Here is a 19284-nt window from a genome sequence, read left to right on the forward strand (position 1 = left end):
ACCACTACCCTCCCGTAGTCCCGTGAAGCCATCTTTGTTAAAGACTGAATATTTCTAGGTATGTATTGCAGCTTCTCCTAACAACTGCCTTAGTAGTTCCTATTTGCCTAAAAGGCTAAAATAGTTGCCAGAGCTGCATGGCATGATGTTGACTTCATGCTACGCCTTTGCCGTGCCCGGTGGACGTACTACTTTATTGTTCAGCCCGATCCAAAAGTTTTGTAGGACCAATTATATGTTAGAAAACAAAGAACCCATGAAATGTCACTACACCAAAACAGCCTTTTTGCAATGCCAAAATGGCGTCACAAATAATTTTAGTGACACCATTTTGGCGTCACAAATATAGCATCACAGTTTGGCGTTATTTTTTTTGTGATGGCATTTTGGCGTTACTATTTTTTGTGACGCCAAATTAGCGTCACAAATTTGTGATGCCAAACTGACGTCACAAATATTTGTGACGGTATTTTGGCGTCACTATTTTTTGTAACGCCAATTTAGCGTCACAAATTTCTAACGGCGTTTTAACGTCACAAATATTTGTGGCGTCAGTAATTGGCGTCACAAATTTGTGACATCATTTTGGCATCACAAATATTTGTGACGCCATTTTGGTGTCACTAATCTGTATTAATATTTCAAAAAAAAAAAAAAATTGTTGGCTACATATTGAAACAACCTGCTAGTGCTCCAATCACTAGTTCACTACTATATATTTCTTTCCATTCATCCACAACTGATTTCATTACCATTTCACAAGAGAAAAAAGAATCTTGTATTAAAAATATTTAATACAACATTGTATTCTCAATTCTTAACAATTGTATTAACAATGCCTATTTATATAAGTTCCTACCTACACTTACAATGAACCAATGAGATTATCTAAAAAACAAGGAACCGGTGGACGACGACTTATAAAAAGACAAGAATTGAAAGATCTCTCAAAGACCAGCCACCATGTTTCGTCTTTCTTGTCTTCATAGCCTTCTTACGAACTTCTCAAAGCAATGGCAGCAGCACCGGGGTCAAGAATAGATTAAAGGGGTCAAGAATACCAAAGGGAGACAGTTCCATGGCAGCAGCAACAGCAGGCACCGGGGCACCGGCAGCAACAGCAGCGGCACAGCAGCAGCAGGCACCAGCAGAAGGCAGGCCCCCAGTAGCAGCACCTAGCACACACTCCACCCAGCAGGAACAGCACCACACCACACTCACACTAGCACTTGCACACACACTCACCACACTAGCACCTGCACACACACACACACTCACACGCTACCACCTGCACACACTCTCTCACATACACCACACTACCACCACCTGCCAGCACACACTCACACTACCACCAGTGAAGTCTAGTTGCTTGAAATAATTGTACCCTCTCCTCTGTGGATTGGTCTCCCAAAAGAAAAGGGGTTACCTTAGCAGCTACAATAAACAACCATAAGCTTTATCAAAACTCATACCTAAACACATTGTTACGAACAAGGTATACAAATATTTTAATATGGTGCATGCATAATATAACTACACTTACCATTAAATTCAGGTTGTACTTCTCAAGTCCCAAGCTTCTTGTGAAGCTCGACATCCTTGGTCTTCTATTGACAATCAAATTCAGGTTCACAAAAACACCCTAGTTGCAACTACAGAACTTTACGCAAGCATGTATAAAATGATGAATTGTTGCAGAAGAGTGTAGAACCAACCTTGCAGCAACTCCAAGTCCAAAATGGTATGGCGTAAGAACTCGCTGAGACCGTTGAGTGCATTCTTTGATAGAGGTACTGGCCTATGAAAGTAAGTAACTTCGCCATGTTGACCCAAACAAGAGGGAAAGGGATACAAAGCAACACAAGACAGATAGGCTTGACCGCAGCGTTGTACGTATAATTCCCAAGCTTTCAATATTACTGCGCCCCATAGGCTTGACTGCATAGTGTCTAGTGCTCTTCGGCAAACCTTCTTGCTCTTCGGCAAATAACATTCCATCTAGCACAATTTGAACTTGAACTTCAAAGGAAACCAAAGCAAAAGGAGGACAGGTGCATAGTAGGATTTACTATATGAAGCACTTAAAAGCTAAAACATTTGTATGAAGTAGAACAAGATGCTAAAGGCATGAGATGTGTCTATGTTTGTTAGCACCACAAAAATTACCACACAACATATGAAAACTAGTGGTCATGTAGGTTGATAGCAAAAAGGGAAGCTATGAACCAGAAATTAGTAGCTTTAGAGTGACAGGTCATATGGATAAACTATCCAAGTAGTATCTAGTACGTAAAAAAGAAACACGAGCCTCTCTAGCATATATTGTCATGCAAAGTTGGATAAAGACACAAAACAAATAAATAAGACATATTACTGCATTACTCTAAAATTTGAAAAGAAGTTGATTAAATGCATAGGCAAATTTGGATTCAAAACCATATAATGGTTGCAACTTGCAAGAAATTGCTAAAATACTTAAGCACTCAACGAAGATGTGTAACTGAATAACAAAACCAGGGGAAACACAAGACATAGATCTCATAGGAGCAATGTGGGATTCAATGAAGTACCAATTTTTTTTAGCAACAGTTAACTACTTGATACAAAGGATATGTCAATGCCTATGCAAAATAACTAAGTAACATGTGTCAAATTCCAAGGGACGAAAACTAGACTCAAAACTACACCACCCCAGTTGCAACTACATAAGGGCCAACTACACCTTATGTATGTAAGAGCAAGACAACTCATGCTACAATTAGAAGCTCTAAATGACCAGTCCTACCGTAAAACTAAAGTGTTTAGTAGTAAAAGTATTCCTTGCTGCCGTAAAACACTGTCAGGCTACTACAGGACACTGCCAGTTCGCTACAGGACATTGATAGGCTGCTGCAGGCCCTGGCCATCACCAAGCCACTAAAATTCAGGACATAATATTCCTTCACAGTATAGATAACGTTAAATTTCATTTTTTCTGTGTTACTATGGTTTCGCGGATTAACTCGTCAGACAACAACAAGGTGTATCTTAATTATTCTATAACAACGAAAATTAATGAAATGGTTAGTCATCTTTGCTAATTTGGTGTTTACATAATTGGTAGAAACTAAGAAAAACATACTCAAGAGAGAGCAATCACTCACCAAAACAAAGTGAACCCACTCTTGGTTCAGCATGCTCATCCTCCGATAAATGTTTCTATCATCAATTCTCTGAAATTCAAACATCAATACACCAATAACTTGCTAATAATTTCCTAATTTCAATACCCATGACTAACTCCATGGCTTGAAGTTAGAGAGTAAATTAAATGAGCAATTGAACTTCAATATTCAAGTAGAAATTAATTACTTGCCTTAACAAAGTATAAACACCCATCAATGAGATCCCCTTTCAAAGCTTTACTTTAATTGTTTTTTCTTCTATTTAACAGGGAGATATACAAGGAAATTTAATGGAAGCAAGACAAAGAAAGTTAAGCTAACGTTGAGATAGATATGAGAACTAAAGGAATTAGGCCAATATTCCTTTCTCTTGTCATTTTGTAACTCCTTTTCTAATACTTATCCTACTAATTAGCATCTAATACTCCTCATGCTATTAATACACCACTTGTAACTAATGAGTAATGAAATATGAACCAAAATCTCTAAACTGCTACTCACCATGCCGACATCTAGTTGCCTAAGGACTATGGTGCATAGCATAGTGATGTGTGCCTTCTAATCTATTTTTCTCGTAAACCGAATGACGTGAAATGCCACTAAATGACTTAATCTAGTCTAAAGTTTGGGTGATTATAAGCAATGAACTCATGTCGACTAGGCGAGTACTTTAACAATACCAACTCTAGTATATAATTATTATGGAATTAAAATTTCAGATATGCAAATTAAAATTTCCGATAGTAGTAATCACACAATCGTAATAAACAATTGCGGTAACGTCTCGCCGTTCAATAATAACATAAATGCTTTTTTCATTGCTTCTACTTTAGCAGGTATGTTCCTTCTAAACCTTCTTTAATCTCATTGGCTAATGCCGATGTCCCTTTATCGAAATGTATTAACAATGAACAGTGTTTCTCCATTGTATTTCTACTACTAATTTAGATCTGAAATGTTAACAAACAAGAAGAAAAATTTCAATCAAATTTATACTAAAGGTACAGATCTAGAAATACTGAAATCAGATCTGAGATATTTCGAAATTTTGATACAAACGATATTATAAATAAAGATGGAGACGTACCTTGTTATTAGTGAATGGGAGAGCGGGATCGTATTATTTTGTTTCGAGTTTAGATCTGATTTAATGAATTAGTGAGGAAGGCTAATTGGGTGAAATAAAAATACAGAGATGGGAACTGAGTTTCGAGTTGTTATTTATTCGAGAGAAGAAGACACGGTCCCTTAAGTTGTAATTTCTTGCATTCTAGACACTAACGCTATCTTGCCGTCACAATATTTCTTATAATTTCTCAAAATTTAATCCAGGTTATTTTCAAATTATTGGTGACGGCTTTAGCAATTTAGTGACGCCAAAATAGTGTCACAACAGTCCTGACGCCAATTTGGCGTCACTAATGAGAAAAACCCAGTGTCACAAAAAAGCTATTATGGTGTAGTGTGTCATGTACTCATGTCTTAGGTTTGGAGATTGAGGACACCTTCGACAATCTCATACTTACATGCAGTAGTAACTCAATTATCCTTGACATATGTAGGTTGTTGTATACTCAAAAAATTACAACCTAATGGACCTCCCTCTCTTTTTCTCTCTCTATCTATATAATAAGCTAAGGTTTTTTTTAGCACTACAGGACAAAATTACAAACAAAGGATGGTCCAGATCAATTTATAGCAAGATCTAACGGCTGCTGTGTGCGGAACACTTGCGAAATTAGAAACCCAAACCTTTGAAAAACCCTTCGAAAAACCCAACAAAGTTTGTAGACAAGCTAAATTCATTTGTTGAGTCAAAGAAAGAAAGGCTTGATTCAGAAATTTAAAAACGACTCTTTCTCTACCGCAGCTGAAAAGCATTGGTACCCCAGTTCTAATGGTTCCTCCTTTCTACAGCTGAAAAACATTGGTGCAGCAAAGAAGGCTTGATTTGCATCTCTTAAAGGTTCTTTTTATCTCCGTCTCAATTAAAGCTATGATTTTTTTTTTTTTCATTTTTGAGAATTCAATTAAAGGTTCATTTTTGAGAGAATTTGATTTCAATTGTCAATCTCGCAGCAAGACCAATTTTGGGTGAATTTGAGGGTTTATTGTCCTACCACTCTGTTCGACTCTTTGGCACTTGCATTTGCTCTTTAGAAATTGCAAAGCATAATATATTTTTTTCTCTTTTAATGGCACAAATGATATCATCAAGATGATCAAGAAATCTACTGCAAAAGTGCCAAAAAACACCTCCGGTTAGTGTGGTTTTAACGTAAGTAGTCATAATCCCTTTCGACTCAATTTTGTTACTAATTCATTCATCACAAAAATTACTAGAATCCATAAATTACTTTGTCATTTTATTGATGTTCAACATAGTGTCATTCTTGTAGTGTTACAACTGTTGGAAGAAATAAAGGCCGTATTTATGTAGTGTTACAACTGTATCATTCATGTAGTGTATCATTCATGTAGTGTCAATAGAAGCTGGGTGGGTTGACAATCATTAGTGTTACAACTGTAATAATCAAGGAAGAAATAAAAAATAGATGATCATATTGATCTATCAGTAAAGTTACTGAGATCTTCTGTTGCTGGAGATGCCTGCGTACCATTCACATTAGAGGCGACCAATTTATTCCTAGGTTATTATTTTAAAATGGAACTGAACAGTAGATCTTCATACTGCACTTTCACAATACGTCGAAAGATATTTCAATTATCCATCTACACTGTTCTTACCAAGAAGCAAGTTCTCTATATTGATGACCATGTGTAGTTCGGATTTTCGATGACAATTTAATATTGTCTATCATGAGAATCAGTCTATCAGTCTATTACAACATTGCTTGAACTTAATTTGATTTTTGTTCAGGAGGATATTCATGAACTTCTCGAGTTTCATAGAAGTTGGTTAGAGCTCCCCTAAACCAATATTCCAGGTATAATATTTCACCCGCTTTTGTCCAGTTACATATCTATCATTATATTGATTGTTTGTTATTTACGGGAATCGAAATGTCATTTGAATATTGTCTATCATGAGAATCAGTCTATTACAACATTGTTTGAACTTAATTTGATTTTTTGTTCAGGAGGATATTCATGAGCTTCTCTTGAGTTTCACAGAAGTTGGTTAGAAATCCCCTAAACCAATATTCCAGGTATAATATTTCACCCGCTTTTGTTCTCAAAACTCCCCTTATTAAACCATCATTTCAATTATTATACCATTTAACTTTCTGCATAATTTCCTTCCTAGGCAATCATGGTGAAAGAGCGAATTCAGGCTGTGCAAGAGCGAATTGCAACAGTATGAAATACTATTATGTGATTTCACTTTGTGTCATAACCACTTTAATATCTATCACACACATATATTTGTTTACACATATATATTTGTCCAGTTACATATCTATCATTCTATTGATTGTTTGTTATTTACGAGTACAACTATATCAACATATTAACGGGCGTATCTTAGGTCGCGACTTCATTACCACAAACCGGAGAAATGAAAGAGGGGAAAGGAGTCGTTAATTCACCTGCGATCAATTCCACAAAGACGACATCCTATTACACCTCCCAATCCGATATATGTGCCTCCCCATCGAAGATATGCTACGCCCCCCAATTTAGTATATGTGCCTCCTAATCGAAGATCTACTCCTTCTCCATCTGATGTGCTTCATAATCAAAGATCTACTCCTTCTCCATCTATTGTGCCTCATAATCAAAGATCTACTCCTTCTCCATCTATTGTGCCTCATAATCGAAGATCTACTCCTTCTCCATCGGTTGTGCCTCATAATCGAAGATCTAATATAGCTCCCAATAGACTATTTGTTGTGCCTCCTAATCGAAAATTTACTGCAGCTCCCAATAGGCTATCTGTTGTGCCTCCTAATCGAAGATCCACTGCAGTTCTCACTAGGCTATATGTTGTGCCTCCTAATCGAAGTTTTATTGCGGTTCCCAATATGTTATCTGTTGTGCCTCCCAGTCAAAGATCTATTGCACCTCCTAATCGAAGATCTGTTGCACAACGTCTTCGAAGATAAAGGGAAATGCAAGTGCCTCTAAATCACGATCAAATGACTATAGCACAACAAAATCAAAGACAGAGAGAAAAAGATGTTATGTCTGATTACATAGCAGATTCCTTTAAGAAGACGAGGTCAACGTACGAAGTTGGGTCCTCTTCATCAATGTATGATATCTCTTACAGAGAAAACCAGCCTCCAGTCACAAAAGATGTAACAATGCAAAGTTGTGAGGATAACACTATGTAAGTTAAGCGCTTAAATTCTCACTCTTATGTTAGGTTTCAACATATCGTAAAGCGTGATATATCATAGGTCTATTTTTGCAGTGATCATGATATAACTGTATTTGACGAAAGTGAAGAAGAAATTCTTAATTCTCATAGAGGTCATGCGCTTCCAGTTCCAAATCGCCGTCACTTTTTGGGAAAGATGGATGTTCTTTGTCCATTTTGTTCGGCCCTTCATTGGAAAGATGAACAGTTATTGAAATCAAGGCGCAACCGACCTTTATTTGGAACTTGCTGTTTAAAAGGAAAAGTTAAGCTACCGCTTCCTTCTCCACTGTCTCCGGCACTTAAATCTTTATTCGAAGGATCTAATAAACGTGCAAGATTATTCCGTGAGCAGATTCGGCAATACAATGTGTGTAATGCCTTTACCAGTCTTGGTTGCAAATTTAACGATCGTGTGTTACATGGGCGTGGTCCAACCTCATTCACTGTCCATAGGGAGTTGCAGCACCAAATCGGTTCATTGTTGCCTGATCCGGGGATGGAACCTAAGTTTTCACAACTTTATATTTATGATCCCTTAGCTGCTTTGGATCACCGCCACAATCGCAACCCGAATTTGTCAAGGGAAGTATTGAAAACTGTACAAGAAACTCTTCTGCAGACCCATAAGTTTTGTGATATCTATAAGCAAGCATTTGAGGTTTTAACTAAAAATACTTCTAAGAATAACAATGTTCCGGTCCATCTATACTATGATCCGCGTTCGGATAGACGAAGGTACAATCTTCTGACAATTGATGAGATCACAGTGATATTGTCTGGAGATGGGAGTAAGGTTGATGCCATGCGTGATATTGTACTTCGCTTGAAAGGAGGGCATGAGTTGGAACGGATAAGCGAATGTCATCCCGCTTATTTGCCTTTGCATTATGTTCTTCTGTTTCCTTATGGGGATTTGGGTTGGTCACCTGATTTAAAGTTGTGGGACGTCAAGAGAAATGCTCCAAGCAATGCAAGACTCACCCAATTATTATATTACGCCTACCGTTTGTTTGAACGACCCACAGAGTACTCATCCATCTTGCTTGGGTGTAAATTGTTGCATGAATTTTTGGTTGATGCTTGGGCTGCATATGAACAGAACTGTCTACGATATATTAGACTAAATCAAGACACCATCCGTTAGGATGTGTACAAGTGTTTGACAGATGTTGCACTTGAGGGATTAAGTCCTAATCAAATTGGCCAACGGTTCATTTTGCCTTCCTCGCATGTTGGAAGTCCAAGGCACATGTACGAGATTTTTCAGGATTCAATGGCTATCACCCGGCACTATAAGCACCCAGATATTTTTCTTATGGTGACTGCAAACCCTAATTGGCAAGAAATTAAAGATGCGCTCAAGGAACACCAAACTTCAACACTTCGGCCTGAAATAGTTGCACGGGTATTTGAGCTGAAACGAAAAGCAATTATGAAAGAAATCTTGAAGAATGATATCTTCGGTCGGGTGGTTGCATATGTTTATACCATTGAATTTTAGAAGCGCGGTCTTCCACACATGCATTGCCTTTTATTTCTCGCGCATGATGACAAGATTCGAAACAGTGAGCAAGTGGATAAATTTGTATGTGCCGAATTCCCAGACCCCGACACCCACCCTGCATTATTTGAAACAGTGAAGAAGTGCATGGTTCATGGCCCCTGTGGTGATCGAGATTCGAGTGCTTCATGTATGGAAAATGGTCGATGCACCAAAGGCTATCCAAAAGAGTTTGTGGAGGAAACAATTATGGATAAAAAAGGGTACTCCATTTACCGAAGGCGTGACACTGGCAAGAAATATTTTGTGAAGAGGAAGAATAAAATGGTTAAAGTTGATAATGGAGATGTTGTTCCCTATAATGCATATTTGTCTAAAATGTTTGACTGCCATATCAATGTTGAAGTTGTGCATCGTGTCAAGCTGTTAAATATATTAACAAGTACATCTACAAAGGCTATGACAAAGCAACAGTGGTGGCAGCAGGAACAAATGATGAGATTCAGCAATATATCGATGCAAGGTACATTGGACCAACAGAAGCTGCATGGAATCTATTTTAGAATCCAATGCATAAAGAGTTTCCAAGTGTCCAACGATTGGCGCTTCATTTGGAAAGTATGCATAGGGTTGTTTTCAATAGCAAAGAGCCTATGGATGCAATTCTTGCCCGAGCCAGAGACCAAACTTCAACACTGACAGCTTTCTTTAAACGTTGTGATGAAAATCCAGATGCACGAGCATATACCTATCAAGAATTTCCACGACACTATGTTTTTCACAAAGACTCTCAAGAGTGGACTCCTAGGACTCAGGGACCTTCCATTGGTAGGATGTATTTTGCAAGCCCTAATACCGGGGAGAGGTTTTATCTACGCTTGTTACTTACTGTTGTAAAAGGGCCTACCTCATTTGTATATCTTTATAAAGTTGGTGATACCGTGTACAACACATACAAAGAAGCATATATTGCCCGTGGGCTGTTGGAAGCTGATGATGAGTGGATACAATGCCTAGAAGAGGCGGCGATAATGAAAACTGGATATCAACTGCGGAGGTTGTTTTGTGTAATTCTTTTAGAGTGTCATCCGTTACGACCAGATCTACTTTGGAGCAAATTTGCATCGAGTATATGTGATGATCTTGGACACTGGCTTCGAACAAAACATGGCATCCCAGATCCAACTGATGAGCAAATAACAGATTACGGCTTATATTTGGTGGAACAAATCCTTTTAGAATCTGGGAAGACATTGGAAGATTTCCCGCCCATGCCAAAGCAAAAGGAGGATTGGAGCAAAATTGTTGGCAATAGGCTCATTTGGGAGCAACGCTAACTTCAAAGATGAAGGCATAGGAGAAGAGGTCGCGCAATTGATGTGAGTCATCTTAATGACGCGAACAACTTCATGCTTACAACTTCTTTGACCGATTCATTCATTATATATGGTGACAAGGGCAAACTTTTCTTTTTGAATGGAGCAGCTGGTACAGGGAAAACTTTTTTATATAATACAATTGCAAAGGCCTGCCGCAGCATGCGCCTTATTGTTATCATGGTGGCATCATCGGGAATTGCATCTTTGTTATTGTTTGGTGGACGCACTGTTCATTCTACATTTAAAATTCCAATTGATGTGATGGATACACTTTTTGCGGCTTTGCTAAACATTCCGACCTTGCTGACCTATTTAAAGAAACAAAACTAATTGTTTGGGATGAGGTGCCCATGCAACATAGATACTGTGTTGAGGCTGTGGATAGAACACTTCAAGATATTTGCGGAAACAAGAAGATATTTGGTGGTATCACTACAGTTCTTGGTGGTGATTTTCGACAAACACTACCTGTTATACCGTTAGGCCAGAGAGAGCAATTTGTTGGTGCATCACTATGACACTCTTTCCTTTGGAGTTATTTAGAAGTTTTGCACTTGGTACAGAACATGCGGCTTGAAATGGCGGAGTCTGAGAATGTCGAATTCGCCGATTTTTTGTTGGAGGTGTGCTATTAATGCCTTCTAATTAGAATGGTTTTTCTCTATTAGTTCCATATATAAACGAACTATTTTAGAAACTAATGAATTCATTTTTTGCTTTGATTCATTTAGATTGGTTTGAATCCCAAAGAATGCGTACAATTGCCGAATGGAATCCGCAAGTGTACCAATATCCAAGAACTCATCTTCTCTGTCTATCCCCAATTGGATGTTATGGACACACCGTCTCCAACTTTCTTAACTAATCGTACTATTCTTGCTGCCCGTAATGATGATGTGAGTGCAATTAATGAGGTTGCACTGAATTTGTTCCCTGGTGAAGCGCTCGAGTATTTGGCTGCAGATAAAATTATCGAAGATGATATTGATAATCCAAGTGGGGATCACTATCCCACTAAGTTTCTCAACTCCCTCGACCCTTCTAGCTTACCACCTTTCAATCTCAAGTTAAAACCTGGATGCCCTATAATGTTGCTCATGAACATAGCACCTAAAGATGGCCTTTGCAATGGGACACGACTTATGGTGCTTCAATGTGTGAGTAAAGTCCTTCAAGCCAAAATTTTGACTGGAGAGAAAGCTGGAAATCCGGTACTCATCCCAAGAATATCTTTGGCTCCCTCAAATTCAGAGTTGCCTTTCAAACTATCAAGGCGACAATTCCCTTTTCGACTAGCTTATGCCATGACAATTAATAAGTCGCAAGGTCAGTCAGTGAAATATGTTGGCATTGATTTGAGGACACCAGTTTTCAGTCGTGGGCAACTCTATGTGGCCATGTCCAGATGTACTTCTTCAAAAAGAATATCCGTTTTTCTTCCACCTAATGCAAGAAATTGTACCACAAATGTCGTATACCCAGAAGTTCTTCTCTAAGAACATCGATACCAATGAGAAAAGGTGAGTGAGAAATTAAAGAATGTTACTTTTATTGGTTTAGAAATTAAAGAATATGTTGTATCCATATATATGCTATGTAAGTTTTTATGATAGGTTTTTTTTTTGGTGATAGCGTGGATACTTAAAAATAAGAATAGAGATTATTTTATTTTGAGAACCATCTCTTTTGTAAACAATATGCTAAATGTATCAAGTCTAAAAAAATCATGTGTATGTGGTTTGTTTGCAGGTACAAAGTTAAATTTCCATAATTTTTCAGCGACATGATTGTAGTCTTTGCTCCATGGCTCATTTATCCATATGGTAGCAGAATGGTGTGAACAGTATGCATAGAGAGGAGAATGAGAGAAATGAGGAACTCGATCAGTGAGCGTGGAGTATTTATTTTATTTTATTTTTCCCTTTCGTTACTATAATTAGTCCTAGGTGAAAAATTATGCAAAGTCTTCTTTAATGTTTAATGAGTTGTCTTTTAGTTTTAGAAGTAATTTGTGTTATGTATAAATATGAAGTTATATATTTTGGTATGGTTGATCTATGAGAATTGTATTGTTTGATTTTCATGTTATGACAGATTTAGGTTTTGAAATGTTGAAAATACAAAGGAGACTCTGTTTGGATTTTTTTTATTTTTTTAAAAAAAATGATGATGCTCTTAATTGAAGACTCTCTCCCTTTATTTTCATCATTCTCATTCTGATATGTATTGAATTAATGAATGTGTAAGGGTATGTGTAATGAGTTGGTTTGTGAGAAATGAAATGCATATAATTGCAATAATTAAGCTCACTTGAGTATGCGTATGAAATGATTATGAAGTATAAAACTGTTGGAAATGGTTATATCATCGATCTAATGCTACCATAGAGATTGTCTCTTGGGGTGTTGTTCAAAAGCAATGTGTCTAGAGTGCCGACTGGCACGGGCATTCACTAGTTCTTTTTATACTCTCTCTTTTTTCCTAACTTCCCTTCTCATCAGGTTCGTTCATCTCCTCTTCATCACGCGCCCTTCAGCTCTCCACCTGTCCCACTCCCTATATGGCAGTTCTCGGCAGTTAGGTTACTGCAGACCTGATCCGCTGCATCATGTCTCCTCTTCGCAACTCTGCGTACGACCCTTTTGTACCTCTGACTCTACATGTCATCAATAGGTCCTATACAGATGCCCCTCTCGGTCCCGTTGACATTCCACGGTATCATTTATGGTCCGCGGACAGTCTACGGTTCCGAGAATCATCTCAAACCTCCCCCTCCAAATATTCCATCTCTGGCACATACCTCCTTTGCATGTGCGCCATCATCCACGTGTCCAAGGCGCACGTGTATGAAACCTGTCTTTTCGGCGCACGCGCATCGAACTTGCCTTTTCGATTTTCAAGGACCCACGTGTCCTTTTTCCTCTGGTCCTTTTTCTTCTGATATTACGTTTTTACCACTGTCGCTTAGTATCCCGCTCAAACATCTCTCTTTCTTCAAAACCCCACTTTTGCATCTAAACCCTCTCACTTTTCTCCCTCTGCTCCTCCTTCTCACTGTTCTTCATTTCCGGTGGATTTTTGGCCGCTCAAGGTTCGAGTTTTCTTCACTGTTCTTCGTTTTCGTTGCTCTTTGCTGCTTGTTACCTCAGGTTTGTCTTCATCCTCTTTGTTCCTGTCCTTTGTACCCGATTACGCTTATTCGTGTTACTGTTCCTTCATTTCCCTTCGTGGTTTATTTCCCCCTTGTTACCTCAGTTGGGGCTCTCCAATTTGTTTGATTCCATCATGTCGGAATCCGAATATGTGAGTACCTCAGGTACTCGCTCCAAGGGATCTACGTCCTCCACCTCCAGATCTAGCGGTCATACCGCGGAACGATCTGAGTCAACGGCTTCTGACACTTCTAGCCCTGCCGCAGAACCTTCCACTTCAGGAAGGAAAGCCCCTCTTCCTCCCCCGCTTTCATATCGCTGTAGACCCAACTTAGATGCCGTTAAAACCATAGTACAAAATATCCCGATATATCACGATATTTGTCGATATCTATCCAGATTTCAGAGAAAGATATATAAATATCCCGATATGTTCAGAGATATATACGACTGTAAATATCGGCAATATTTCAACGATATTTGCGATATTTGGAGATATTTGGCGATATTTTGTATATGTAACAATTTTATTTAATATTTATCATTATATTTCAAATAAATATAAATAATGTATCATGATATATTAAGAAATATACACGATATCCACGATATTTGTCGATATTTTGAATATATCCACGATATTTGCATGTGAAACAATGTCAAATATCCCCAAAGAGAGAGATATATCTACGATACATATCCATAAATCAGAGATCGATAAATACCCATATCCTGATATTTTGTACTATGGTTAAAACTACTTACGGCATCCCAGCCGACGTGATCCTTGAGCACGTGCCTGGCGTCACCCATTTCCCACATCTAGTCACACCGCGGCCCGGTTGTCTCATCGCTACCGTAGGTCAGATAGCTGCAGGCTTGCGGTTTCCCTTAACTCCTCTAGATGTCGAGATATGTAACCACTTCAATATCCCCCCATGCCAAGGCATTGGTAACTTTTGGCGCATCTTATACGCCGCGAATCACTACAACAAAACCAATTCACCCAAAATCCAACTCTGCGACATAATAACTCATTATTATATAAAGAAAAGCACCAAATTTGGTAGTGTAGGATACCAATCCTTTTGTACCTATCCACAGAAGAAGTCATTTGTCCTCCACATTACTACCTCTGACAAAGTATGACATTATTATCCGTTATATGTGTCCGGTAGTTTTCTATCCGCGGATCTTTCATCTGAAGTTTCTCTAAGGCATCTCAGTTTCCTTTCTAGTGGAACGTAACATCTTTTGGTTCGCAGTGCCCTTTCCTAACTTGCTTTTAACTTGTCTTTCTTCTGTGACACAGGTTGGAGCCCAGATTCGCGATCTAAAATTTACACTGGCGTCTCATCAGCAATTTTTCAAAGGCTCCGTGATTTGGGAAGTGCCCAGTGTGAAGTTCTTGGTATAGATTCAGACAAGGGCAACCCTCTTCTCCTTGATCCTTCATTGAAAAGCATTGGTAACTATCAAAGTCTGCTCTACCGCCCAGCACCACCCAAAGAAAGACTTCCCAAATCCTCTCCTCACCCTAAAAGAAAGGCCTTCAAGTCCTTCAAGTACACCAACAAGATATACCACTCCAAAGTTGTTGCCCAACGAGCTGCCTCTCAATCTCATACCGCTACTCCTAATACCGCCCCCTCTTCCTACTTTGTTGTGGCGGATTGGGAAGACGACTTTACTTAACCCTCATCCGCTGTAACTGAAGCTGCCATGGCCACTAATAAGCTCAAACTTTGGGACAGTGACTCGGACGGGGAGGAGGCCACCAAAGTTGAGGCCAAGAGTCCCCCAGCCAAAAAGGCTAGAACCGCTGCTCCGGCATTCACTGAAACTGCATTTGTACCATCGCGGCCTATTGCTCCTTCACGCCGCCCTAGTAAAGACCCTTATCCATCTGGGCCTTTGCCATCTGGTGCCATTGACATATGGCGCCCTCAATTCAGGGCCAGGGAACGGGATATAACAACTCATGACTCGGCCCTAGAAAACACCGCTGTTGCGGCCTTTCTTTTTTTTAGCTCGCATCTTCCCAAAGACTAAGCATATGGAGACTCTGGCACGTTTGCTTTGCATAGAGCTTCCATCTACCATGGCTGGGAAAAGGTTTAAATTTTTCTCCTTGCAACCTATCTTTTCATTTGGATAGTTTGGTAACCAATCATTCTTTTCAGTTGAGTTTGGACATTGGCTACGTGGTGCGCGGCTTAACCAACACGCTGGAATCGCTGGAGACCGTGAAGCAAGAGATTGAAGGCCCTGATGGCTAGAAGGCCAAATACGCCAAGTTGGAGAAAGATCGTGACGATCTTCGAATTATAGCCGTGAAGGCTCAAAAGGCGCTCCAGCTAGCTGAAGACAAGCATCGCGACTATGTGTCCGGTGTAACATCCAAACTCAAGGGCCAAAAAGTGGCGGGTAAGATAGCTACTCAAGCCGCTGTAAACAAGACCGTGATGGAGGCTGCAGACCGTTTTCGTAGTCTAGCCGAGAAGAAGATTAGCTGTGAACTTAAACAACAGCTCAAAAATCTCACTGCGTCTGGCCGTCTTCTTCCCGTTCCCCCTCTAGCAGCGGATATTCCAACCTCTGTTCTCTTGCCTGCTCCCTCTCAGGTCACTTCCCCCACTGATGCTGCTACTCAAGTGATGCCTCTACCCACATCCAGTGTGGTTGCCTTTCCCATTGACTTGGATAACGATCCTCCTTCCTCTGGTGAAGGGGATTTGGCGTCCACTCCGAAGGATGCGACCGAAGGGCAGTAGTAACTCACTTGAATTCATGTCTTTGTCTAAGCGAAACTTGTGTTTTTGTGTTTGTTGTAATCCCTATACTATGACTCATTGCACTTTTTGTATTATATCCTTTGCCTGGTTTTCTGGGTATGCCCAGCAGTTTTTAATGTCAGTTGTTTTGCATTCCCGAGTTCCTTGTTAGCAAATCTAATTCCCATTGAATGTACTTTTGATCTCTTTAGCGTTGGAGTTCTTTTCTATCTTACCTAAGTTTGCTTCATAATTGATTTGGACATTCAGTCCGTGAAGGCTCATCCCCCCACTGTCTTTGATCAGCTGTGAAGCCTAATGGGGCAGCTCATTTTGCCCCAAGTTTGATTCGGGTGTGTACTCTGCGTAGGGATCATCCCCCCTGTTGTCTTTGAACGGCTGTGAAGCCTGATGGGGGCAGCTCATTTTGCCCCCAGTTTGATTCGGACGTTGCGTCCGCGAAGGGCTCATCCCCCCGTCTTTGAACGGCTGTGATGCTTGATGGGGGCAACTCATTTTGTCCCCAGTTTGATTCAGACATTGCATCCGTGAAGGGCTCATCCCCCCCGCTGTCTTTGAACAGCTGTGAAGCCTGATGGGGGCAACTCATTTTGTCCCCAGTTGGATTCGGACATTGCGTCCGCGAAGGGCTCGTCCCCCCTCTCTTTTGAACGGTATGAAGCCCCATGGGGGCAGCTCATTTTGCCCCCGTTTGATTCGGACGTTAGGCCCGCTGAAGGGCTCGTCCCCGCTCTCTTTGAATGGCTGTGAAGCCTGATGGGGGCAGCTCATTTTACCCCCAATTTGATTCGGACGTTGCGTCCGCGAAGGGCTCATCCCCCCCGCTGTCTTTAAATGGCTGGGAAGCCTAATGCGGGGCAGCTCATTTTGCCCCTTGATTGATTCGGACGTGAAGTCCGCGAAGGGCTCGTCCCCCCCGCTCATTTTGAACGGATGTGAAGCCTGATGGGGGCACTTATTTTGCCCCCAGTTTGATTCGGACGTTGCATCCGAGAAGGGCTCATCCCCCCCGCTGTCTTTGATCAACCAGTATTCATGCTATGGTGCCAGAAATGCATTCTTTATTTCATTGACTTAGAATTCCACACACAATACATTTTTAATCGCTCTATATATACAACAATTTTTCTTGTCCCCCCGGAAAGCTAAACACTGCTTCTTTCATGGAATTTCTTCAACATTATTATATTCCATTGTTTCTCAATCGTTGCCCCTGCCAGAAGTTCCCTTCTCTGTCACGACATACGGTCCTTCCCAGTTGGGTCCTAGTTTGCCGTCATTCTCCTTCTTAGTGGCTAGGGTAACCCTTCGCAGCACCAAATCCCCAATCATGAATGCCCGTGGCTTTACTCGTCTATCATACTGTCTCTGTAGCCTTCGATGATACTCCTCCAGTCGCATGCGAGCTATATCTCTTTTTTCCTCAATTACATTCAACTCAATGGCTAATATCTTCTCATTTAGACCCATTTCCACGGCCCTGGTTCTTGTCGTTTTCTCTATCATTTCCACCGGTATGACAGCCTCTACTCTGTATGCCATTGCGAATGGTGATTCATTCGTGGAAGTTCGCGGTGTGGTACGATAAGCCCATAAAACGTGATTCAATTCATCAGCCCACGCTCCCTTTCTGTCCTCCAACTTTCTCTTTAAATTGTCCATGATGATTTTGTTTGATGCCTCCGCTTGACCATTCCCCTCCGGATTGTATGGCGCCGAGAACCCTTGTTTCACTTTGTAGGCTTGAAGGAATTGACGCACCTTTCCCCCAGTAAATTGTGTTCCATTATCTGCAATGATTGTATAGGGCAATCCGAATCTGCATATTATGTTCTCCCAAAGGAACTTCTTCACATTCTCTTCTTTGACTTGCTGTAGTGCCACTCCCTCCACCCACTTGGTGAAATAATCAATGGCGGCCAGCATAAATCTTCTTTTGCCGCTTGCCATGGGCAAGGGCCCCACTATATCCAGTGCCCACATGGCGAATGGCCACGGACTAAACACATTATGCAACGGCTCTGCTGGGGAATGGATGAGTTGTGCAAACCTCTGGCATTTCTCACAAGTTGTTGCATACTCTGTTGCATCCCTCTTCATATGGGGCCCAAAATACCCCTGAGATATCAATCTATGGGTTGTTGTTCGTCCAGCTGAGTGACTTCCACAATCACCTTCATGTACCTCGGCTAACACTTCTTGCACCTGCTGTGGCCCTATGCATCTCAATAGTGGCTCGCTAAAACTCTTCCTGTACAAATCCCCATCTAACAGAACATATCTCTGACTTACTTGCTCCATCTTTCGTCTCTCCTTTGTATTCTCTATCTCTACTCCCATCAGAAAAGTTTTAACAGGCGTCATCCACCCTGCCTCCCTCTCAATGGTGAGACACAGACCCTCTTCTTCTGATGTACTTGGCCTGCTCAAAACTCTTACTTCAATAGAGCGACCCTCTGTTCCTGGAAGTACAGCAGCCACATATACTAAAGCGTCAGCATGTCTGTTTTCACCGCGGCCCAAATGGGCAAACTAAATCCTTTTGAACTTGCTGGCTTTTCGTTGTAGAACCTCCAGATATCGTGCCATCCTTGGACAACGCGCCACAAACCCCCCATTCATCTGACAAATAACCAAGTTAGAGTCAGAGAACACCGATAACTCGCTTACTCCCAGATCTTGTGCCAAATCTAAACCTGCTATCACTGCTTCATATTCAAACTCATTATTAGAAGCCACAAATCCCAGTTTCATTGACAACTCCAGCCTTGTGTTCTCAGGAGCACTACAATAGAAGGGTTCAGTTGCAGCGCACTCATTTGCAGCGCTCAAAATTCATTAGTAAAAGATATCTATTGTGATGCCTCTAGTGTCCCTAATAGTTTACCGTTTTATCTGCTCCAGCCTGACTCAAACTTACTTATTGTCACGCCTTTTGTGTGACCAATAGGCCGTAATTATTTATT

The 19284-nt window shown here is 40.5% G+C and overlaps 1 protein-coding gene and 2 long non-coding RNA genes across 4 annotated transcripts; 2 read left to right on the forward strand and 1 right to left on the reverse strand.

The window, feature by feature from the left end:
* Window positions 1-754: 754 nt before the first annotated feature.
* On the reverse strand, window positions 755-4400 carry LOC147514902 (uncharacterized). 2 transcript variants are annotated; one of them, XR_015209725.1, is made up of 5 exons: window positions 4252-4400; window positions 3144-3212; window positions 1716-1998; window positions 1544-1607; window positions 755-1434 (listed from the first exon to the last, which is right to left on the reverse strand). It is a non-coding gene; the product is annotated as an uncharacterized LOC147514902 (long non-coding RNA). The 2 variants fall into 2 exon arrangements; XR_015209724.1 differs by having other exon boundaries at window positions 1544-1998.
* Window positions 4401-5976: 1576 nt separating this feature from the next.
* LOC147514903 (uncharacterized) lies at window positions 5977-12448 on the forward strand. Its single transcript, XR_015213305.1, has 4 exons — window positions 5977-6112; window positions 6266-6334; window positions 6433-6483; window positions 12121-12448. It is a non-coding gene; the product is annotated as an uncharacterized LOC147514903 (long non-coding RNA).
* LOC147514904 (uncharacterized) lies at window positions 10646-12113 on the forward strand. The gene is made up of 2 exons (XM_086594421.1): window positions 10646-10994; window positions 11103-12113. Exons 1-2 carry the CDS (start codon window positions 10938-10940, stop codon window positions 11865-11867), a joined length of 822 nt encoding a protein of 273 aa, XP_086450547.1. The 5' UTR covers window positions 10646-10937; the 3' UTR covers window positions 11868-12113.
* Window positions 12449-19284: the final 6836 nt, after the last annotated feature.

Source organism: Coptis chinensis, chromosome 2 (assembly GCF_015680905.1).
Source record: "Coptis chinensis isolate HL-2020 chromosome 2, ASM1568090v1, whole genome shotgun sequence".
Taxonomy (NCBI): domain Eukaryota; kingdom Viridiplantae; phylum Streptophyta; class Magnoliopsida; order Ranunculales; family Ranunculaceae; genus Coptis; species Coptis chinensis.

Bases quoted from the DNA above. Each gene is read 5' to 3' on its own strand.
- LOC147514904 (XM_086594421.1), top strand. From the start codon at position 10,938: ATGCGGCTTGAAATGGCGGAGTCTGAGAATGTCGAATTCGCCGATTTT. The intron at 10,995-11,102 runs GTGTGCTATTAA...TGATTCATTTAG, and splicing joins TCGCCGATTTTTTGTTGGAG to ATTGGTTTGAATCCCAAAGA.